Here is a 20,454-nt window from a genome sequence, read left to right as displayed (position 1 = left end):
GTTAGTTGTCATGTGCTTTTCGCTCAGTGGGCGCAATCTTTTTCAGAAAATAGAAAAAAAACACATTTTAATTAAATCAAGGCATAGTTGTCGGCTCCAACCAGACATTTCGAAACCGCAAGGGCAAATGGGGTTGGAATGTTCAGTTATTTATTTTTGATTAAATACAAAATGTGAAACAATACAACTTGTTTTCAAAAAATTAGGCAGATGGAATCTCTGGAACAGCTGGAATTTCTGGAAGAGTTGGAACTTCTGGAAGAGTTGGAACCTCAGGGATAGTTGGAACCTCAGGGATAGTTGGAAGTTCAATTGGAATCTCTGGAACACTTGGGACTGGAACTTCTGGAAGTTCTGGAAGTGGAACAGGAAGTTGAGACTTGAGAGAATCCAATAGGTCAGTGATTTGCTTGATAATATCTCCAAGGGGCTGAAATAACACATTTGTAGAATATATATATAAGTACAAATATAAGACGTACACTTGGAAGACTTCCTCCGATATCTCCTGGAATTGGAAGAGCAGAAGTCAAGGCGAACGAGACAACGACGGCGAAGACAACCTTGTAGAACATGATTCTGAAAATATTAGTTCAATTAGAGTAAGGTGTAGAAAATGTAGAAAAATTTGGAGTTGATGACTTTTTGTTGAAACTAACTCACTATTATATACTATCTCGTTGATTTTTGGTGGCATCTATTGAATTAAAACTTCAGTTTATTTTTCCAGATAAAAATATGTTTTGACATTTCAATTCAATTCAGCTATTGGCTCCTTCTCATAAAACTCTCCAAAACACACAATAGCGGAAGAGAAAACTCTCAAATTCAGTTCGAGTGTTCCGTGTTGTTGAGTTTTTTGAAGCCTGAAAAATAAACTCATGTTTCAATTCTTCCAACTGGACAAAGAAATTGTTTTTTTTACCACAGGAACATTGGGCGACCATTGAAATGTTCCACTTCCGCATAATTTGCATAACTCAACAACACGGAACAGTCGAACTGAATTTGAGAGTTTTCTGTTCCGCTATTGTGTGTTTTGGAGAGTTTTATGAGAAGGAGCCAATAGAATTGAAATGTCAAAACATATTTTTATCTGGAAAAATAAACTGAAGTTTTAATTCAATAGATGCCACCAAAAATCAACGAGATAGTATATAATAGTGAGTTAGTTTCAGCAAAAAGTCATCAACTTCAAATTTTTCTACATTTTCTACACCTTATTCTAATTGAACTAATATTTTCAGAATCATGCTCTACAAGGTTGTCTTCGCCGTCGTTGTCTCGTTCGCCTTGACTTCTGCTCTTCCAATTCCAGGAGATATCGGAGGAAGTCTTCCAAGTGTACGTCTTATATTTGTACTTATATATATATTCTACAAATGCGTTATTTCAGCCCCTTGGAGATATTATCAAGCAAATCACTGACCTGTTGGATTCCCTCAAGGCTCAACTTCCTGTTCCACTTCCAGAAGTTCCAGTCCCAAGTGTTCCAGAGATTCCAATTGAACTTCCAACTATCCCTGAGGTTCCAACTCTTCCAGAAGTTCCAACTCTTCCAGAAGTTCCAACTCTTCCAGAAATTCCAGCTGTTCCAGAGATTCCATCTGCCTAATTTTTTGAAAACAAGTTGTATTGTTTCACACTTTGTATTTAATCAAAAATAAATAACTGAACATTCCAAGTCCATTTGCCTTTGCGGTTTGACAAACATTGTCTACCGGTGTTGGAAATGAGGAAAAACAGAAGAAAATACTCGAAAACGACATTAAAATAATATTTCAATCACTCAAAGCAGTTTTTCGTGAAAAATAATTCCGAATAATCAACTGAAAATAGGATTTTCGAAGGTGTCCTATCCTTTTGATGATTGATGTGATTGGACAAGGTGCATTCTTAAAAATGGAGAAATCTCACGTTTTATAAATAGGAAAGTGCAAAATGCAATTTTTTCTGACACACTGGAGAGCAAGATTCAGTTCATAAAATAATTTATTCAAGAAACAGAGTTTAAGAAGTAACCATGGGTGAACAATACATATTTGAACGAAGGGGATGAAAGACTTTGAAGAATACCGATCAGAGATTTGCAAGAAGTAAACAGTTGCGAAACGTCGTAGTTGCGAAACGTCGCGGTGGGGTCGGTTAATTTCAAAAGAGTGGGGTCGAGGAAAGGAACGAAGGTACCAGATCATAACCAGATCATATTAGTTTGGTACACTTTTTATAATAGCGCTCTATCGAAACTGAAAAAACTGAGTGAGAGATTTTTCGACGGAAGTTCGGTAAAGCGCAGTGTGAAAAAACTAAAATGTTACAGAAAACTGTTTTGGAGAGTACATATATGCAAAAAATGTTATTGACGGGTTTACCATGACAGTACCTATACCCTTGAGGCGGTGATCGCTTCCCTTGAAGCGTTGATTTTCTCATTCATTTTATTGGCAAGTTCCTCGAATATATTTGCAATACTCTCGTTTGAAATCAGCTAAAAAATAAAGAATACTTCTCAAACTTTTAAAAATCCTCAACAAACCTTGCCGCCGCTGCCCGTAGTTTTTTTGTAGTCCTTCAAGATTTGCTCTACCGGTTCTCTCAAAATACACGCCCAAGCAGAGAACGTGTCCAGCATTCCAAGAAACAGGTCATGAACGAAATGTAGATCTCTCCAATGGAATTGCGGCTCTCCTTTGGATGCCCATTCGTATTGACTGACACCTTTTTCTCTTACTGCACGACACGCGGTTTCTAACTGTGAACAGATCGTTTCTGCGTCAATGTTCTGAAATTTGAAAAATGGGTTTGAAGTCTTGGATGATAGACTTACATGGCCTTGTTTTGTTGCATTCTCGTGAGCAAATCGAATTCGGTCCAACATATTTTTGTATTGTTCTTTGTTTCTTCTCAAGAAACACTTTTCCAGCTCATTGAGAAACTTTTCCACTAGAGTATCCACGTGATCTTGTGGTTGAGGAACTGGTCTGGAAAATGGTTAGTTGAGAAATCTGTACAGACACACAGACAGACATATTATGGCAATCTGAATAAAAAAGAGCCCTAGCCTAGATTCCATCAAAACGGCCAACGTGATACGAAAATGACGTAATTCGACAAAGCCGAAACTGTTTCATCTAGGGTTGAGCGGAACTCCGCCAATTTAAGATTTAATTTACTGATATTTTTTGAGGTTTTTTGCAGAAAAGCTATCAATTTTTACCAAAAAATGAAATTTTACACAAACCATTTTTAGGGGCTTTTTACAACAAAATATAGTCAAAATCGTATTTCAAAAGAATATATTTCTTTCTGCCTTCCGCCGTCCGCCGTTTAAGAAACCTCGTTCTGCTTAACTCGGAATGCAACCGCAATATTTTGGAGGGAATTTGAAGTTCATTGAATTTTTCGATTTTAATGCTTTTTTCTAGGAAATCAATAAAAATTGACAATGAAAACAGCTTGAGCATCGAAAAACTAAATTGAATTCAAAATATCCTCTAAAATATTACGGTTGTACTCGTTTCATCGAGTGTTTTCGTGGTGTAATAACACGATGGCCTAGTTGTCGTATTCTAGGCCAGGACTGTCTTTTATTCAGATTGCCATGATAACATAAACGCTACTGAAATTCTCATACTTGTCTATGTCCGGCCCAGCAAGGCTTAAAGGCCTGGCTTCAAAAACCGAACAAATTTTTCAAAAATGTTTTGAACATTTTTCATTTTTCCATCGAAAATGTGAACATTTTTGATGATTTTACATATTTTCTCATAATTCTAAATCGTAGTCGTAAGTTTCACTTTTTGACTTTTTTTTTATTTAAAAAAATTTGATCTTTAGCGCCAATTATCCAGACCTTATCCAGTATCGAAACTCCAAAAAACTAACAAAACGTATACTCATACCTCTCATCATCATCAATTTCCTCATCATCTTCATCGTCCAACTCATTTTCTTCATCTTGCAGCTCATCGAAAACTTGTTGCTCCACGAGGCCCTTGCGTGATGGATGGGGCGAGTTTTGAGCTAAATCTTTTTCTCCTTCGTCGTCAAAATGATCCATTTCCTCTTCACCTCCATCGTCTGAATCATTAACATGGTATTGGGGATCATATTGGGGCGAGTTTTGAGCTACGTCTTTTTCTTCTTCTTCATCTTCAAATTCATCCATTTCTTTTTCAATCTCATCCATAATTTGTCTCAGGATTTGCGAATCAGCGATTTCATCATGATTATTCTGTTGCTCTGGCTCCCGCTCTCTTTCCGGCTCCTGCTCTTGCTCCTGCTCTTGCTCCTGCTCTTGCTCCTGCTCTTGCTCCTGCTCTTGCTCCTGCTCTTGCTCCGACTTTTGCTCCTCCTCTTGCTGTTGAGCGTCCAAACCTTCTTCCTGTTCAGGTGCAACGAGGCCCTTGTCTAAGACATGGGGCGAGTTATAAACCAAATAGTTGTCTTCTTCATCCTCGAATTGATTCATTTCTTCTTCACCTCCATCATCCAAATAGTCATCTTGGTCTTGCGGTTCATCGAACACTTGTTGCTCCATTGGCTCATCTGGCTTAACGACAACTTGAGATCCAATAGAATCTTGATGTTGTTGAGCATCCCAATTCACTTCTTGTTTAGGCGCAGCGAGTCCTTTTTCTAAGACGTGTGGCAAGTTATGACCCAAATATTTTTCTTCTTCTTCCTTCTCAAATTGATCAAACTCCTCTTCAATCTCATCCAGTTTTTGTCTCAGGATTCCTGCATCAACATCACGATTATACTGGCGCTCTGGCTTCGGCTTTCTTTCCAGTTTTCTCTTCGGCTCTGGCACCGAGCTTGAACTCGGCTCCAGCTCCCTTTCCAGTTCCCGTTTCTGCTTAGTTTTTCTCTTTGGCTCAGGCACAAGGCTCGAACTTGCCTCCTGCTCTTCCTCCTGGTCCTGGTCCGGCACTGGCTCTTCCTCCTGCTCCGGCTCCAGCTCTTGCTCCATCTCCGGCTCCGGCTCTGATTCAGAACCACTCTCCGCCTCTTTGGCTTTTAGTATCTTCCTCTTATCCTCCATTTTAATGATTTGCATCGACCCATTGAGCTTCACATTTGGCGGCAACCTGTGCAATTTTAGTTTGAACATTTACCAGTGCACGGTCTCCCATACTGCGAAAAAGAACTGCAAGAAACGTGAAGCCGATTTTTTCAAGTTTATATTCAATTCTTTACTTTTTTTACACTGAGAATGCAGTATTTTTTAAGGTTTTCAGACGTTGCAATGTATTGAAAAAGGGTCCTATCCATTAGAATTGTAGAAAATAAAATTCTCTATTCAATGAGCCAAAAAACGTACATTTAGGTGGGAAATTGAATTCTTTGATACAGAAAAACCGATTTTCAGAAAACATTTTCTAGTCAAAATTGCACAAAATGTAGTTGAGGATGCTATGAAACTGTCAGAATTTATAGAACAAGAAATGTTGGCAATAATTGTCAAGGCCCGAGGCCATATGCCAAGGCTTCAAAAAATTACCCTTTTTGCCAATTTTTTTTTCGAAATTTTTTCAATTTTTCATCGAAAATGTGACCATTTCTGACTATTTTTCAGAATTTCTTAAAATTCTGAATTAAAGTCGAAAATTTGACTTTTTCTCGAAGAAATTCAAAAAATTTGAAAAAACTTGAAAAAATTTTTAAAAATTTGAAATTTTGACTTTCGCGCCAATTTTCCCGGGCGTTGACAACTATGATATTGGCAGAAACGGCTGAAATTATCATTTTTCTGACAATACTTCTGTATCACTGTACTACTTCTCCACTTCTGTATCAAAAAAGTTATTATCTCTCCAAAATTCAGGTTTTTGGCTCATTAGTTAGAGAAATTAATTTTCCACAATTCTGATGGATGGGACCCTTTTTCACACATTGCGACGCCTGAAAACCTAAAAAAAATACTGAATTTTTAGCGCAAAAAAAGAATAATCGGCTTCACGTTTCTTGCAGTTCTTTTTCGCTGTATGGGAGTGATTTTTTTCTCAAAAACTTACTTTTTCCTCAAATCTTCGTGCACTTCAATGCCAAGAATGAAGTATATCTTGCACAACTTCACTGTATCAATTTCTCTAGTCCATTCGAGGTCTCCCAGTGCTTCGCCAAGACATCTTTTTCTGAAATTTCATATTCTGAAATTATTTTTATCGTTAAAAACTCACCTGTTTGCCCGAAACCATTTTCCCGGGGGGACTTTCACTGTTTTTGCATTTTTAACATATCGATTTGCGAGCGTGTGGAGGTCTGTCGGTACTCCAATTTCGTGTGCATTGTCACCGCACCAAAATAAAAACTTCACATATTCTTCAACTGAATCTTCCACTTTCATCACTTTCATTCTGCAAAACTCTGACTAACTTGATGAAAATTTGTGAAAAACTATGAAATTTGATGAATTATAAATGCAAATATATTAAATATGTTTAAATTCACTTTAAAACCAGCAACTTTTTCGAAAAATCTGTAAAAAACTGTGAAAGTGATGAATTATAAGTGAAAACAAATAAAAAATGCTTCTATTCATTTTAAATCAGCAATTTTCTCAAAATCTGTGGAAAACTATGAAATTTAAAGAATTATTAGTGAAAATAGATTCAAAATGTTTGAATTCACCTTAAATCCAGCAATTTTCTCAAAAAATCTGTGACAAACTATGAAATTTGGTCAATTATAAGTGAAAATAAATTATAAATATTTAAATTCACTTTAAATCCAGAAATTTTCAGAAAAAGTCTGCAAAAACCGAAAAAAGCGACAACAAGCATTAGAATATTACGTTTTGCCTCAGGTACACCGGAGCGCGTTTGCTATATTTTTGTCTATATTCTCTTGCGTCTCTTCAGAAAATAGTCGTCTTGTTGACGGCTGGGTCGGGGAGGCTTGGAGAGGAGAAGAGGGGGAGACGGGGGAAGACGTCATTACTGGTGGTGCAATAAAAAAAGGGGGCTACTTTCCATATTGCTACGGTTATGCCATACCGGACGGGAAGTTATTGCAATTTCCTGTTCCAAAGAAGAATCTTTGAGAGTTTCTCTTGAAGATACAGATTCTTCATTCATTTATCTTTTCACACTTTGTATAGTCCAGTAGAAAAAACCATACTTGCAAATCGTGCCAAAACGGGCCGAAACGGGCCAGCGCGTAACTCGCGTCAAACTCAATATTATGAGCTCAAAAGTATATAAAAATGTAGATCTCTTCGAGTTCTATGTACGTGACCTACTACGGGCCAGATGGTTATTCGTTAATGTGCCGCGGGCCGGGAAAAAGTGCCAAAAAACGCGAAAATGGCCAAAAAAAAGCCTTTCTAGCCCGGCCCGCGGTACATTAACGACTAGCCATCCGGCCCGTAGTAGGTCACGGACATAGAAATCGTCGAGATCTACATTTTGGTATATTTTTGAGCCCATAATATTCATTTGGACGCGAGTTACGCGCCGGCCCGTGTCGGTCAGTTTCGGCCCGGTTTGCAAGTATGGAAAAAACCAAGAGATGCATTTTTGTAGTTGACATCATTTTTTATATCGACACAAAGTACGATGTTATGAATCGTCTCGAAGTCTCAAAATTTACTAAAGATCTACTCAAAACGACACTGTTATATTCCGAATTTTCAAATAGTTTATTATTTTTATAAAACAGTAAATCTTATACTTTGAATATTAATTTTACTTTGAAACTTTGGACGTGTACGGTCTTGTGTCATTAGAATATCGAATCCTAATTGCTAATCTTGTCTATCTATATAAGATTCTTGTATCTGAACAGTTTCACTCCCCAACCATATTTCTATCTTTTGTTCCCAGTATCTTACCAGCCGGTAAATAAATTCATTAGAATTGTAAAGCTTCTGGATTCAAAGTTAAAAAATAATACATTTACAAAAAAATTTGTTCCCGTTTCAAATTTGTTTTTTTGCTAAAATAAAAAAGTATCTTACACTTCATTTACCCGCGCATAGAATAACACAAATTTGTATCGAAATCAGGAATCTAATTGAAACAAATATGAAACATGAATACCAAAAAATACGTTAGATAATATTGAAACCACTGCCCGAAAGATTCAAGAGACAGGCATTTAATTTTATAATTTTTGTTGTGATCTTATTTCCAACATTGACCTTGCTAGCTGTGAGAAGCACGACATGTTTCTTTATTTGGCTTCTCTTCGAATTGAGCAAAGTTGAAAAATATTCAATAGCAAGTAAAACGATCGTTAAAAAATTCCAAGCGTTGTAAGTTTTATTGCTTCATGTGAACGAAAAAAAAACCTTATGCTCATCAAATGTTCAATTTGAAACGTGAGAAGTTCGAAAAATTGGAAGTCAAATTATGTTTCAAAGATTGAATATATATTTCTGAATTTTCTAGTTGTTGATTAATCGAAGTTGCTCGGTTAGAAAATTGTTATCAGTTTGAATGCCGAAGTTTCACAATTTGTTTTATAGGTTTGAGAAAAAGTCTTGGTGATTTAGGATGTTGCTAGTGGTCGAAGTGGGAAAACCTATATTGAATTTATATTTTCATACGCTCTAACAGTTCCTGTTTCAAGTTGATGCGTTTTTTCGGTTTTCATTGGGGTTTTTATTAGATAAGCACACAAAAAATAGGAAAATCCTTGACAGACGAAAATTACTTTTTTTAATTGTAAATCAAGTAAACCAAATTTTGTGGCAATAGCAATATGTTCGTTACATTTATTTCAATCAGTTTCATGAAACTGTTATTTCCAATGTCAGTGCTACATTTCCGATGATATTCATATTTTTTGGTTCAAACACTTTGAGAACGCTGATAAACGTTTCAGTTCAACATTTCTATTTTGCTAGCCATATCAACTTTCCCTCAAAAAGTTGCATGATTCTGTTTCAAAACTGTATTAATATCATGAAACTTATGACAGGCACAGCATTGTGGTCTTGTATGTTGATGATTGCCAATGATTCTAAACATTCCGATACTGAACCTTATATAAAAGCGAAGAATCAAACATGACTCCTTTATTTCAAAACAAACCATTGTGATATGTTTAATGTCGCCAAAAACTCTCTAAAACTTATTATAATGTTCTGGAACAGAACATATTTTCTAGTTTTCAGACTCAAACGCAGTCTGTTGTTTCCGAACAGTTTTCGAAAAATAGTAGCAGTTGCTTGAATATTGGAAACTGTAAGGGAGATCGTAATCCCTTAGGTATTCCAAGATCCCACCGGACTTTGTACCCGGTGACGCATCATCGTCAGCCCATCCGGATACTTCCGGGTCTCTGTCCAGGACAGGCGGGCCCGCTCCCACGTCCCATTCCCATTATTAAGCCTAACACGATTCTTCCAGATCTCCCGTCAACGTCTCACCAACTCAAACACTCTCTCGCCATCAACCCACACTGTCAAAGGCGCCGCTCCATATCCCATCCACATCACATTCTGGAACCGTCTCCAATCTCCAACACTATCTCACCCAGCCGCCCACAAGATCCAAACCGTCTCAAACGTCATGCACCATAACCAAACCTCAGATGCTCTATTGCCCCACTGTCACATGCACATTCCTGAAGCGCCCGTTGCCCTGCCTGTCTGAAAGCCGCTGACTCCGCCCATCGAAGATCCAGTATAAATACCGTTCTTGTTATCATTCATGACTTCTTCTTCCCATCCTTATTCTTACCCTATAATAAACCTATCTAAACCACGAAAACCTCTACTGGTAGCAGCGAGTCTCGGTGGCCGTGGACCCGCCGAGCAAAAGATCGACCCGTTGTTGGATAGGAATGGTAAGGTAAGTGTTGGACCGATTAGTGCAGGTATTTTGAGAGTGCCAGGGGGGTAATTGGACCTCTGCCGCCCCTGATGATAAGTTGAGATAAGTTAAGTTAAGTTTGAGTCGGACAAATACGTGTCCGGGATGCATCCGTAGGAGGATAATTTAGGTATTAAGCTTAGGCGCCAATTGGTTTAATACTTAGGTCCCTCATAGTTTTATTTGTTGAGTCTCCCTGCCTAGTCGTAAGAAAAGTCTTATAGAGACATTCGATTTTGAGAAATAAGTTAAGAATTGAGTTAAAGAGTTAAGAAATAAGAGTCAAGAGTCAGTGAGAGAATTCCGTACGTACGATGAGAGTTGAGAGTAGTCCAAAAGAATTGAGAAAATTTGTGAGATAGGCAACAAAGGTTGACCTTTTAAGATATGACTCAGAGTGCAGAAAGCTGCAGTATTGTAATGTGTACACAATCCCCCCACCCGCCCGCCCCCTTTCCGTCCCCGCGTCTTCTATTTCCCCACCGTTTGAATATAACAGTCCGGTAGCAATCTTTCTTCGCTCCCTGTTATTTTTCGTCTTGCCTCGTAGCGACAAACTTAGGAATGAAGCTTCCCCTCATAAAGTAAAAATATTTGTAAGAATAGAATAAGAAAATAAGATAGTTCGAAGTCGTTTTCTCCACGTGTATGGTACACGTGCATCAAGTGTTGTTAGCAAAATGCTCATTGCTTCAAGTCAAAGGAGGATCAACTTCATCGAAGGTAAGTCTGGGTTCCCAACCGGCTCGTATGCGCAATTAACGGTCCCCAGTCCAGTTGTCTTAAGTTAGTCAAAATCATATCGAAATCCTCATCCTAAATACTTTTATCGATAGGTTACTCGTCAACCTAGAAATTTTCTTTACGTAGAAGTCCTTTAAAAGGTCGCGCCGAATTCACCTATTCAAGTTAAGTTTTTGACTTTAGAAGCCGCTAAGCTAACACTATCGTTCCTCAAGGGCCTTCAGTTGTCGTAACGAAAGGTCATTTCGCGTCTGACCAAAAGCGCCGTCAGAATCAGTAATACTTCTCGGCCCATTCGAAACATTCATAGTCACTTTTATTCTACGATTTACTTCCCCGTAGCAGCAAAATAGACCCCAGCACCACAATTTTGCCCCGTATCGTCTCAGTCTAACGTCACCAGATCTTTCACCCGTCAACAAATAATAGGTACGCCCAAGCAGTAACTTTAGTTAAGAGTAGTTAAGTTAAATTCACTTGAGGTAAATTATTTTTTTTTGTTTTTCGAAACAGGATCAGGCCGCAGCCCTGATTGAACGTGACCGTAAAAACCCTCAGCCAAGCAAACCCAACCCGTCATTAATAGAAACCGCGTATCAAATTACAAGTTCACCCATCGGCTCACCCTTTTTGTTTTTTTTGTTATTTTTTTTATTCTTCTCTGTCACCATCCTCGCCCGCTTCTGTTTATTTCCATCCTTCCCGAATCAGTTCCCCAATTCCAAAAACCTCTTGTTATATCACCAGTGTAGAAACCGAGTTCCAGCTAAACTCTAAACAGCGAGCGAATACAGTCCGATGGAATTATTTTTCTTTCCACCCACGACTTTACAGCTCTTACCGTATCTTCTTTCCCCTCTTTGTCCTCTTAACGTCAGCATCGTTGTTTCGCCCCTTGTTGCCTCATTCTTTTCATCCTACCGCATTTTCACAACGCGCCATCTAGCTGAGTCACTTTCTATCTTCTTCTAACTTATTGTCCGCAATATCGTAAGCCTCGTCCCTTGGCATGGAAGCCAAGAGAAGGGAGCATCTATCATGTTTTTTTTCGCGTACTGTACCCTTCTTCCCCGTTTCTCCCCATTCTCCTTATACTGATTTCTCGTCGCGTTTCTCATCACCATCCTCATTATTTAACATTACGTTTGCCGTCATTATTCTTTTACGCGATTTTTGTTTGTTTTGTTTGTTTTTTTTTACGTGCAGGATCCCGTTAAATTCTTGTATTATTTTTATTTTTATTTTTCCTTGTCTTCATTTTATCCTGGTACTAACTTGATTCATGCCCTCTTACGCTTTCTTCCCCTCTCTGAATTTCGTCTTTATTAAGCCTTCGATTCGTCTCTTCCGCCACTCATCGAAAATAGCGTTACTTATTTTGCTCTTTCTTTAGCTTTCATACTTGCGTTCTACTCACACCCTTCATGAGTTCACAACCATCCGTTCTTCTCCATCCCAATCAGCCACGTCACTCTATCTACCCACGTGGGCCCCTGGTCGAGATATACGCCCACACCGGCGTCGTCGACGGGATCACCATAGGAATTGTCAAGTTAGAGTTAGAACCAAGAAGCATAGGCCGCCTTCCGTTCATCCAAACACCCTTCCGTTATTTCTGGCTCATGGGTGGTGTTCTCCAGGTTATGCCTCCAGCATCCCATTCACTCTACGACACCTTCGAACCCCCGCACTCCGGCTGGTACTGCATTGAGGCCTGGAAAAGACATGGCGCAGTCTACGGTAACCACACATGCGGCTGCAGCTTGGAATACGACGATTTCTACGACGAAGACGACCACTTGGACATAGACCGGTGCAGGGCCAGGCAGTTAGCTCAGGACGTCGCCGAGAGACTTTGGAACCTATGTCCGGTAGAGGGGATGACATTTCTCGATAGGACAAGAGCCTAGACGAAGCGTAGGCTGCACATCCCTACATTCCCCAGGTCGCAAACATTTTTAATTTTTCTTCTTCCACCCACTTACGTTGCTCTCCGAAATTACCACTACTCCGCTTTCTCAGTCGTCTCTTTTCCTCTTCCTCTTGCTTAAAAATACGCAACAGACCAAGGTTACCATTTCAGCATACTTGAGCACTCCTCACGCCCGCCATGGATTCGCCACCACCCCCCGACCCCGTTGCCCGTCAACCTGAACAATACTGGGCAATTGGACCTTTGGTTCAGGTCAACGTCAAGACCTGTCTCCTTGACGATGATCTCACCGCATGGGTCACTTTGGACCTCGAACCATTCGAGCCGCACGAGATCACAGTAGCCATGGAAGAAGAAGAGGAAGAATCTCCGGGTTACATACTCATGGACGGACGCCTCCATGCTGGTACTGCGCCACCTTGGAGAGCCCTCGGTGATCCCAGAATCACCACGCCCTCGCAACCTGAGCCGCAATTCTGTGAAGCGTCAACGGAAGTCTGGAAAAGACACCCCACGTTCTACTATCTCGACTGCGGTTGCATGCCGGAATATGACGCGGACTACTGGTACCACGACGTACCTCTAGTATGCAAAACCCGTCAGTTGGGACAGGCAATCGCAGAAAGAATTTGGAACAACCTCCCAATAGAAGGGATGAGATTTGTCGCTCGAAACTAAATCTTAGAAACAGACGAAGCGTAGGTTGTACATCCCTACCTTCCACGCGTTTTGACTGGTTATCCACCCATTTCTTTTCTCTTATTACTACCACGTTGCCTCGATTCCGCCCTTTTCCTTTTTTTTTTCTCTCTCTTTCGCTCGTTAGGAACCAATACCCAAACAATCAAAAGTTATAATTTCAGCATTCTCGAACATGAAGAGAGCCTTCACGGAGTCTCAACCATCGATTCCGCCCAGACCTGGCCGACAGGACCCACCACCCTTTAAAATCGTGCACCTGGTCAAATTCATCGTCACGATTCGTCTCCACGAGGATACACGCACCGTATGGATCGCGAGAGATGATTCGCCATTCAGCACCTACGATGTCAAAGAAAACCTTCCGGGTTACGTACTCGAGGATGGACGCCTCGCCAGTGGAGGCGAGCCTTGGCGACAGAACCGCAGAAACAACTCATTGCCATTGCGGTCTCCCCCACAATTCCGCATAGTATCGACGGAGGTATGGACCAGACATCGCCCAGTCGTCGAACTCACATGCGGTTGCGACCCTCATTACGAGAGAAAATTCTTTCGCCACGACGACCCAATAACGTGCATGGCCAGACAGATAGGCCAAGCCGTTGCTGAAGGAGTCCGGAACCACGTTCCATTGCAAGGAATGAGAATCCCATTTCGAAACCATAATTAAAAATTTTTTTTTTAAATGCACGAAGCGTAGGTTGCGCACCCCTACCTTTTCTTTCCGAATTTCAATATCCTCCTCACCCAAGCTCGTTCTCCTTTTCCTTTTTCGAAAATACCATCGCACCGTCTCCGAAAACACCCTTTCTCCTCTCTTTTACGTTACTTTTTCTCTCCTTCTCTATCTCTCTTCCTCCCGCCACCTCTTCTCCTTTTCTTTTTCCTACCCCTCGTTTAAGAGCTAATATCCAAAACCATCAATGTCACAATTTCAGAAACCAACGAACCAACTCAACGACCAAGCAATGACCGACAACCCGGCGGATCCCCCGCTCAACGATCAACCACCGCCGACCGACCCCGCAGCAGCAGCCGAGGATCTTCTCCTCAGCAACAACGACATCGAGATGATCGATGTCTCGCCCGAACAGGAAGCAGAAATCCTAGGAGTCGACGTCACCGAAACCAGCACCGAGGAGGCACAGGAATCCACGGAAAAGCCATCTTCGGTGAGCACGGTACACGAGGAAGAAAACGGTTTTCAAAAGGATCGCAGCTCCGAAACGAATCCCGCAACCCCAGTCGCAAACGAAACCAACTCTTCTCTTGAGGAAGAAAACGGTTTTCAAAAGGATCGCAGCTCCGAAAAGAACTCCGTCGTAACACATCCAATCCAAACCTATGTTACCTCAGATTCTGCTGATCCAAGCGATCATCCGTTTGCACCTCACTACACCTTCGTTAAAAACACCCCGCCGAGCATGAACGAGCACGTCCGCTGGATCGCCACGCAAATTGACTTAGCTCACGTCACCTTCTTCCGCGCCAAAACCGAAGCCGCCTCTCACATTTTCACAGAAGGCGGAGGAGGCCGCAGTGGAGCCCCGAAAACCGCGCTCGCCGGAATCACTTCCAAACCATCGGACTGGGGAGTGATCTACATAATTGTAGAGAGCGACGGAAGAGGATGGTACGCAAAGCCCCATCTCCTCGAAGTCGTGGCAAACGACAGACCTGACCTTCACATGGTCTACTTTGACGTATTCGCAGATGACCTTTCGAACCCGGGTGTAGTCCCGCACACCAGCAACTACTACCCGGGGGACGCCTTGTACGTTACTGAGCTCGTCACCCGACCAAAGGCAACAGTCGGAGAAAAGCTAGTCTCTTTCGACGGAATTCACAGTACGAAAAATCACCACTTCTGGAAGATTAAGACGTGCTATCTGCTACACAGGACCATCCAGGAGGATGTCGTGGCCGTCAAGGTAAACTCAAGCAAGTCTCGTTCTGGTAAAGTCCTCTGCGTCGCCGCCGGTTTTAATACTCTAGTAACCGCAAAAGCGGACATGTTCAAGGCGCTTGACAAAACAGCGTCAGCAGGGACTATTGTTTCAGCCAAAATTTTCTGCCCGAAGCTTAAGACTGGAGAGTTCGTGTGGAATCTATCCGACGAGTCACGCCCATACGCAGCCGATCAAACGCGCGACCACGCTTCTTCCATCCCAACTCTCCCTAGTGTCATCACGCTCGCTGCAGCTTCCACGGAAACACAGGAAACAATGTGTCACACCGTCCAGCCGTTCAAAAAGTTTCCGAGTGACATCAGAAAATGCTACAAAGCACTCTTCGACTCCGCCTACCTTGGTCTCTCTGGGACCCTAGCGCTCGCGAACAAAAACAAAGACTTCCAGGTCCACACTGTTCTCATCGACAGAGTCCTGACGGTGCGCAACAAACCAACGGTTTCGTTTGTGCTAACGAATCTCAGCGGCCCCGCCCAGATCTCCCAATGGGCGCGCTCATCGGTCTTCCTCATGAAAGCCGACGGAAGAAATCTGCAGATGGAAGTCGACGACGCCTCGTTTGTGGACAACGACCTCGTGATAAGAGCAAAGCTGATCACTTCAGAATCGGAAGCCGTGGATACCGCTTATAAGATGAATCGAGTTCGCACCATCGTCTGGCAAGAGATGGAGAACAATGAGTACCATCTCAAGCTTTTCCCGTCCGCCGCAGTCTACCAGACAATGGATCCAAAAGCTCCAGTCAAGCTGTTGTTGGAAGCATGCCTCGGAGGCCGACCAATTCCCTGGGAATCGATTCCAGATCACCGTTTCAACATCGAAATGGGTAGCGTCGTATTGACTTCGGAGCAGTCAAGATACGTCTGCGCGTTGGCTAAAACCAACATCCCAGTTATCGTTGCCAATTCATCATTCGGAGTAGGCAAAACCACCATGATCGCGGCCGCTCTTCACATCACCATCCGTGAGTCCACAGGAAACAAGATGCACCTCGCCATGGCAACCACCAACGCCGCAACCGCCGCCATCGTACTTTCCTACTCAAAGATCTCCAATGCCGCCACCATCATCCGCATGATCTCCGCCGCAAACTACGACCACATCGATCCGCAACACAGAACGTCCTTTGACTTCCCAGTCGTTTGGCCGCGTGAGTTTGACAAACTTCTACAGCGCACGGACAGCGATGACCAGGCACCCATCACCGAGATAGTCCTCGACGCATACGCCCACCTTCGCAGAGTGCAGACCATCAGCCTCAAGCTCGTTCGTCGAAAGGATCTCCAAAATGCCCTCAAAGCCGTCCAGAAACCAATCCGCACCATCTTCGAGATTCTCGTGCAGCTCATCAATCCACGAGGAATCATTGGAACAATCTCCTCAGTGACTGACGCACTTCGGGAGAACGGAGCCATGTCACAGTACGGATCACGCGTCGCAACCGTGCAGATGGACGAAGCATCACAGATCGCCATCCACTCAGTCATTGCCCTGGGTCCGCTCTGCCCAAAAGCTCGATACGCCTTAATCGGAGACATCAAACAACTCAAGCCGTATGCCGACATCGATCTGCACGAAGTCCTCAAAGTCCCCGCAGTCGGAAACCTGTTGGGAGGAACATCGAAGGCTTCATGCCAACTGAACATCTCAGAAGTCCGTAGATGCCCGTTCGAAGTCACAGCCACGAGTTCGGCCATGTTCTACCAGAACCGGCTCACGTCCATCAGGAGTCCAGGAGAGAGAAGCCGTTTCCTTGATCTTCTTGCCTTCAACAATGGTTATCCGCTCCAGATCATCGACACCACCAGGTTCGCCGCCCAACAAACTTCTGGAACCTCGCTCTTCAACCCAACGGAAGCAAGCATCGCTCTGGCAATCACGTCACGAGTGCTGGCAAGAGAAGAAAAAGCATCGGTCGGCATCCTCACCTACTACAAAGCCCAGGCCGGATACGTAGCAAGAGAACTCGACGACACCCCAGCTTTTGTCGGAACCATCGACGCGTCACAAGGACAAGAGTTCGACCTCGTGATCGTCCTCACCTCACGCTCCAAGTCCTTCCACTCGTCCGACAGAGCCGGGGAGAGAAACAAGGCTCCAGATGGGGCAGCCACCGCAGATCCTGACTTCATCGAGAGCCCAGAAAGACTCAACGTCGCCATGACCCGCACCAAATCGCTATGCCTCGTGTTGGTCGATGTCGCCGCCGCCGGACGATCGAAGTTGTGGTCCAATCTTTTCTGCAAGATCCCGCCCGGATCCTTCCACAAAGATCCGAGCCACCTCATGCGGCATCTGCAGACACTCCACTAGATGTTTGGAAAATTTCCAAGGTAATCCACCTAGGCGGGGGGCAAGAAATTTCAAAAATTATGGAAACAGTAGTTCGTTTCCGAGGACTGGATATGACAAGGTCGTCCCTATTAGTATCCAGTCTCTCTCTCTCATTTTTCGAGCAACCCCTAACACCAGCCTAAACCTCAACAAATCAAAAAAAAAATCAGCCCATAAAACCAATACTAAGTACCAATATTTTCAATATCCCTTCAGAATCCAAAACAAAAAAAAAAAGAAAAAAGCCAAGACCAACAATCCAATAATTTTGAAGATTTTTTTCAATAACCACCAACAACCGATAAGACACCTGTTTTCCTTTAGAGGACCAGGGTCGGTCCTCGCTAAGGAGGGAGGTGTAAGGGAGATCGTAATCCCTTAGGTATTCCAAGATCCCACCGGACTTTGTACCCGGTGACGCATCATCGTCAGCCCATCCGGATACTTCCGGGTCTCTGTCCAGGACAGGCGAGCCCGCTCCCACGTCCCATTCCCATTATTAAGCCTAACACGATTCTTCCAGATCTCCCGTCAACGTCTCACCAACTCAAACACTCTCTCGCCATCAACCCACACTGTCAAAGGCGCCGCTCCATATCCCATCCACATCACATTCTGGAACCGTCTCCAATCTCCAACACTATCTCACCCAGCCGCCCACAAGATCCAAACCGTCTCAAACGTCATGCACCATAACCAAACCTCAGATGCTCTATTGCCCCACTGTCACATGCACATTCCTGAAGCGCCCGTTGCCCTGCCTGTCTGAAAGCCGCTGACTCCGCCCATCGAAGATCCAGTATAAATACCGTTCTTGTTATCATTCATGACTTCTTCTTCCCATCCTTATTCTTACCCTATAATAAACCTATCTAAACCACGAAAACCTCTACTAAACGAACCAAAACTTTTTGTGGTTTATGGATATACTCACAATATTTGCTTCTTTCTCATTTCAAACACTTCTAAAAAATTGAGCATGTGAAAAGAATAAACTGAAACTGTATTTCATTTTGAGATGTGTCTACCGTATTCGTCTTTAATTTTTCATTGTTTCGCCAGGATCTCTCATACTGCTCAAATGCAGAGTTTATGTTTACTGGATAACAGAAAACATATTCATTCGAGGAATCTTTGCTTCGAAAAAAAGGGTCCCACCTGAAAAGAAAACCGAAAAAAGATAACACTGAAACTATATTCAAGTTTCAGACATTCGATATTACACTTAAAATTTGTTGCATTATTTTAGAATGCACAGGAGCGGTTATCAACTACTGGCTCACGAAAAAGCATGATCGTTTGGAGTCCATTTTGATCAGATCATTAAAAATCCTTTTTTCCTCCTTTTATTTTCATGAGAAACATAGTTTTATGACCCTGTTCCCATCCCCTTCCTCCACGTGTCCCTCTTTCAGTGCTATAAAAGAAAGGCAATGTTTCTTCTTTCATCATTTCTTTCTTTCATGTCACTCCCTATATTTCTTGCTGTCAAATATTGCTTTTTTACTCCTTCTCAAGAAGATTCTGGCCAGCTATAGGTCTTTGTTGTGCAATGAGTACTAGTGTCTATAGATATTCATCGACCACATGGACCTACTGCTTCGAATCACTGGGCGAAGGTAGAGTTTCTTCTTTTCTTACTTTTCAGATCGTAAGGAATTTGTCCTAGTTTTTTTTCAAAGTACCTCAATACATACGTGGATTGGTCTGAAAATGTTTCATGCCGGTTAACCTATAACCCTAACGGTAAAAAATTAAAGTTTTGAATTTTATGGGCATCTGAATCTGAATATTCATAGCAACTCGGAAGCAGGTTTTCAGCAGCATAATAGCCTGAGAAAACGTCGAATGGGCTGCTCAAGGAGAACTGGGCACTTCTAGTTTTTCAGTGATGAGAAAGGGATACAAATTAATATCAATATTTGAAAGCCGGAAGGAATCATGAAATCGTTGAAAAGTTATTCGAAGTAATGCTCAATAAAATAAAACTTCTTTTACACTGTACCTGGAACAGAATTAATTGATCATGATTTGCAGTAAACATCCCGGCAGAACGAAATCACAGTTAACTGCATTTTGAAACCGTCACAGTTTCAAGATGATGTCATTACTGTGAAATAAATAAAGTTTTGCCAAAGATTTTCAAAAAAAATTTCGCGTGCAAAACACTTTAGTGCATTTGTGAACTAAAGTGCTATGCCCGCAAAATTTTTTTTTTGAAAATCTTTGGCCAAACTTCATTTTTTCACAGTACTTTGCCTCAAACTATACGTGAATTTTGATTGGATCCTACTACTGACTGTGAATGAGATTGACCACCGGTATTCCAGAGATTCAAATGTATTTCATTCCCGTCTTCCTCATTCTTTCCGATTGGTCGGCGGTCTGTAGCAACCTTATCAATGAATGAGGAAACACGATTGCTCGGTATTCTCCTTTGCTGGTGCAAACGTCTTTTCTTCTTTCGTCTTTCGCCTCGTTTCTGAAAAGTTTACTCCGTGCACATCTGCGGCACTCCCATTTTCCTATCTACTGAACCATCAATTAAACAGAAACATAACAAATCAGAGAATCCAAAGAAGTCAGATTTCTGAAACTGTATTCTAAACTCTTTACTTTGCCAGAGCGGTAAAAATCCTATTTTGTCCGTTTTATTTCCATATGAGTCATATTTTTATGATCTCGTTTCCATTACTCCTTCTTTTTCTTCCGCGTGTCTATTTCTGTATTATTACAGTACCCCTTGCTACCAGACACTCTTTTTCATGGTCACAAAAGGTCTCAAGGGTCATCTGGAAATCTATTTGAAAACAGAGATTTGGGTGTACAACAATTTATTAAAATTAAAAATTAAATAACAGCGAGAACGCCAGATGATCATTAAGATGATTGATTTAAAAAATGAAGTGAATCCTTAGGGTGTAGGGAGTTAGGGGCTTAGGGAGACACC

The 20,454-nt window shown here is 42.0% G+C and overlaps 4 protein-coding genes across 4 annotated transcripts; 2 read left to right on the top strand and 2 right to left on the bottom strand.

Moving 5' to 3' along the window:
- Positions 1-202: 202 nt before the first annotated feature.
- Positions 203-697, bottom strand: GCK72_012590 (uncharacterized protein; the record flags this gene model as incomplete). Its single annotated transcript, XM_053729231.1, has 3 exons — positions 203-430; positions 483-579; positions 660-697. The coding sequence occupies 3 exons, from the start codon at positions 695-697 to the stop codon at positions 203-205; spliced, it is 363 nt and encodes a 120-aa protein (XP_053584003.1).
- Positions 698-1,129: 432 nt separating this feature from the next.
- Positions 1,130-1,615, top strand: GCK72_012589 (uncharacterized protein; the record flags this gene model as incomplete). Its single annotated transcript, XM_053729230.1, has 3 exons — positions 1,130-1,167; positions 1,248-1,344; positions 1,397-1,615. The coding sequence occupies 3 exons, from the start codon at positions 1,130-1,132 to the stop codon at positions 1,613-1,615; spliced, it is 354 nt and encodes a 117-aa protein (XP_053584002.1).
- Positions 1,616-11,989: 10,374 nt separating this feature from the next.
- On the top strand, positions 11,990-12,475 carry GCK72_012588 (uncharacterized protein; the record flags this gene model as incomplete). Its single annotated transcript, XM_053729229.1, has 1 exon — positions 11,990-12,475. One exon carries the CDS (start codon positions 11,990-11,992, stop codon positions 12,473-12,475), a length of 486 nt encoding a protein of 161 aa, XP_053584001.1.
- A 4,626-nt stretch (positions 12,476-17,101) lies between these two features.
- GCK72_012587 (uncharacterized protein) lies at positions 17,102-17,458 on the bottom strand (the record flags this gene model as incomplete). Its single annotated transcript, XM_053729228.1, has 1 exon — positions 17,102-17,458. One exon carries the CDS (start codon positions 17,456-17,458, stop codon positions 17,102-17,104), a length of 357 nt encoding a protein of 118 aa, XP_053584000.1.
- Between the last annotated feature and the right edge of the window lie 2,996 nt (positions 17,459-20,454).

This window comes from Caenorhabditis remanei, chromosome IV (assembly GCF_010183535.1).
Source record: "Caenorhabditis remanei strain PX506 chromosome IV, whole genome shotgun sequence".
In the NCBI taxonomy this organism is placed as follows: domain Eukaryota; kingdom Metazoa; phylum Nematoda; class Chromadorea; order Rhabditida; family Rhabditidae; genus Caenorhabditis; species Caenorhabditis remanei.
The sequence above is the reverse complement of the archived record's forward strand: the minus strand, read 5'-3'. Positions and strand labels throughout refer to the sequence as shown.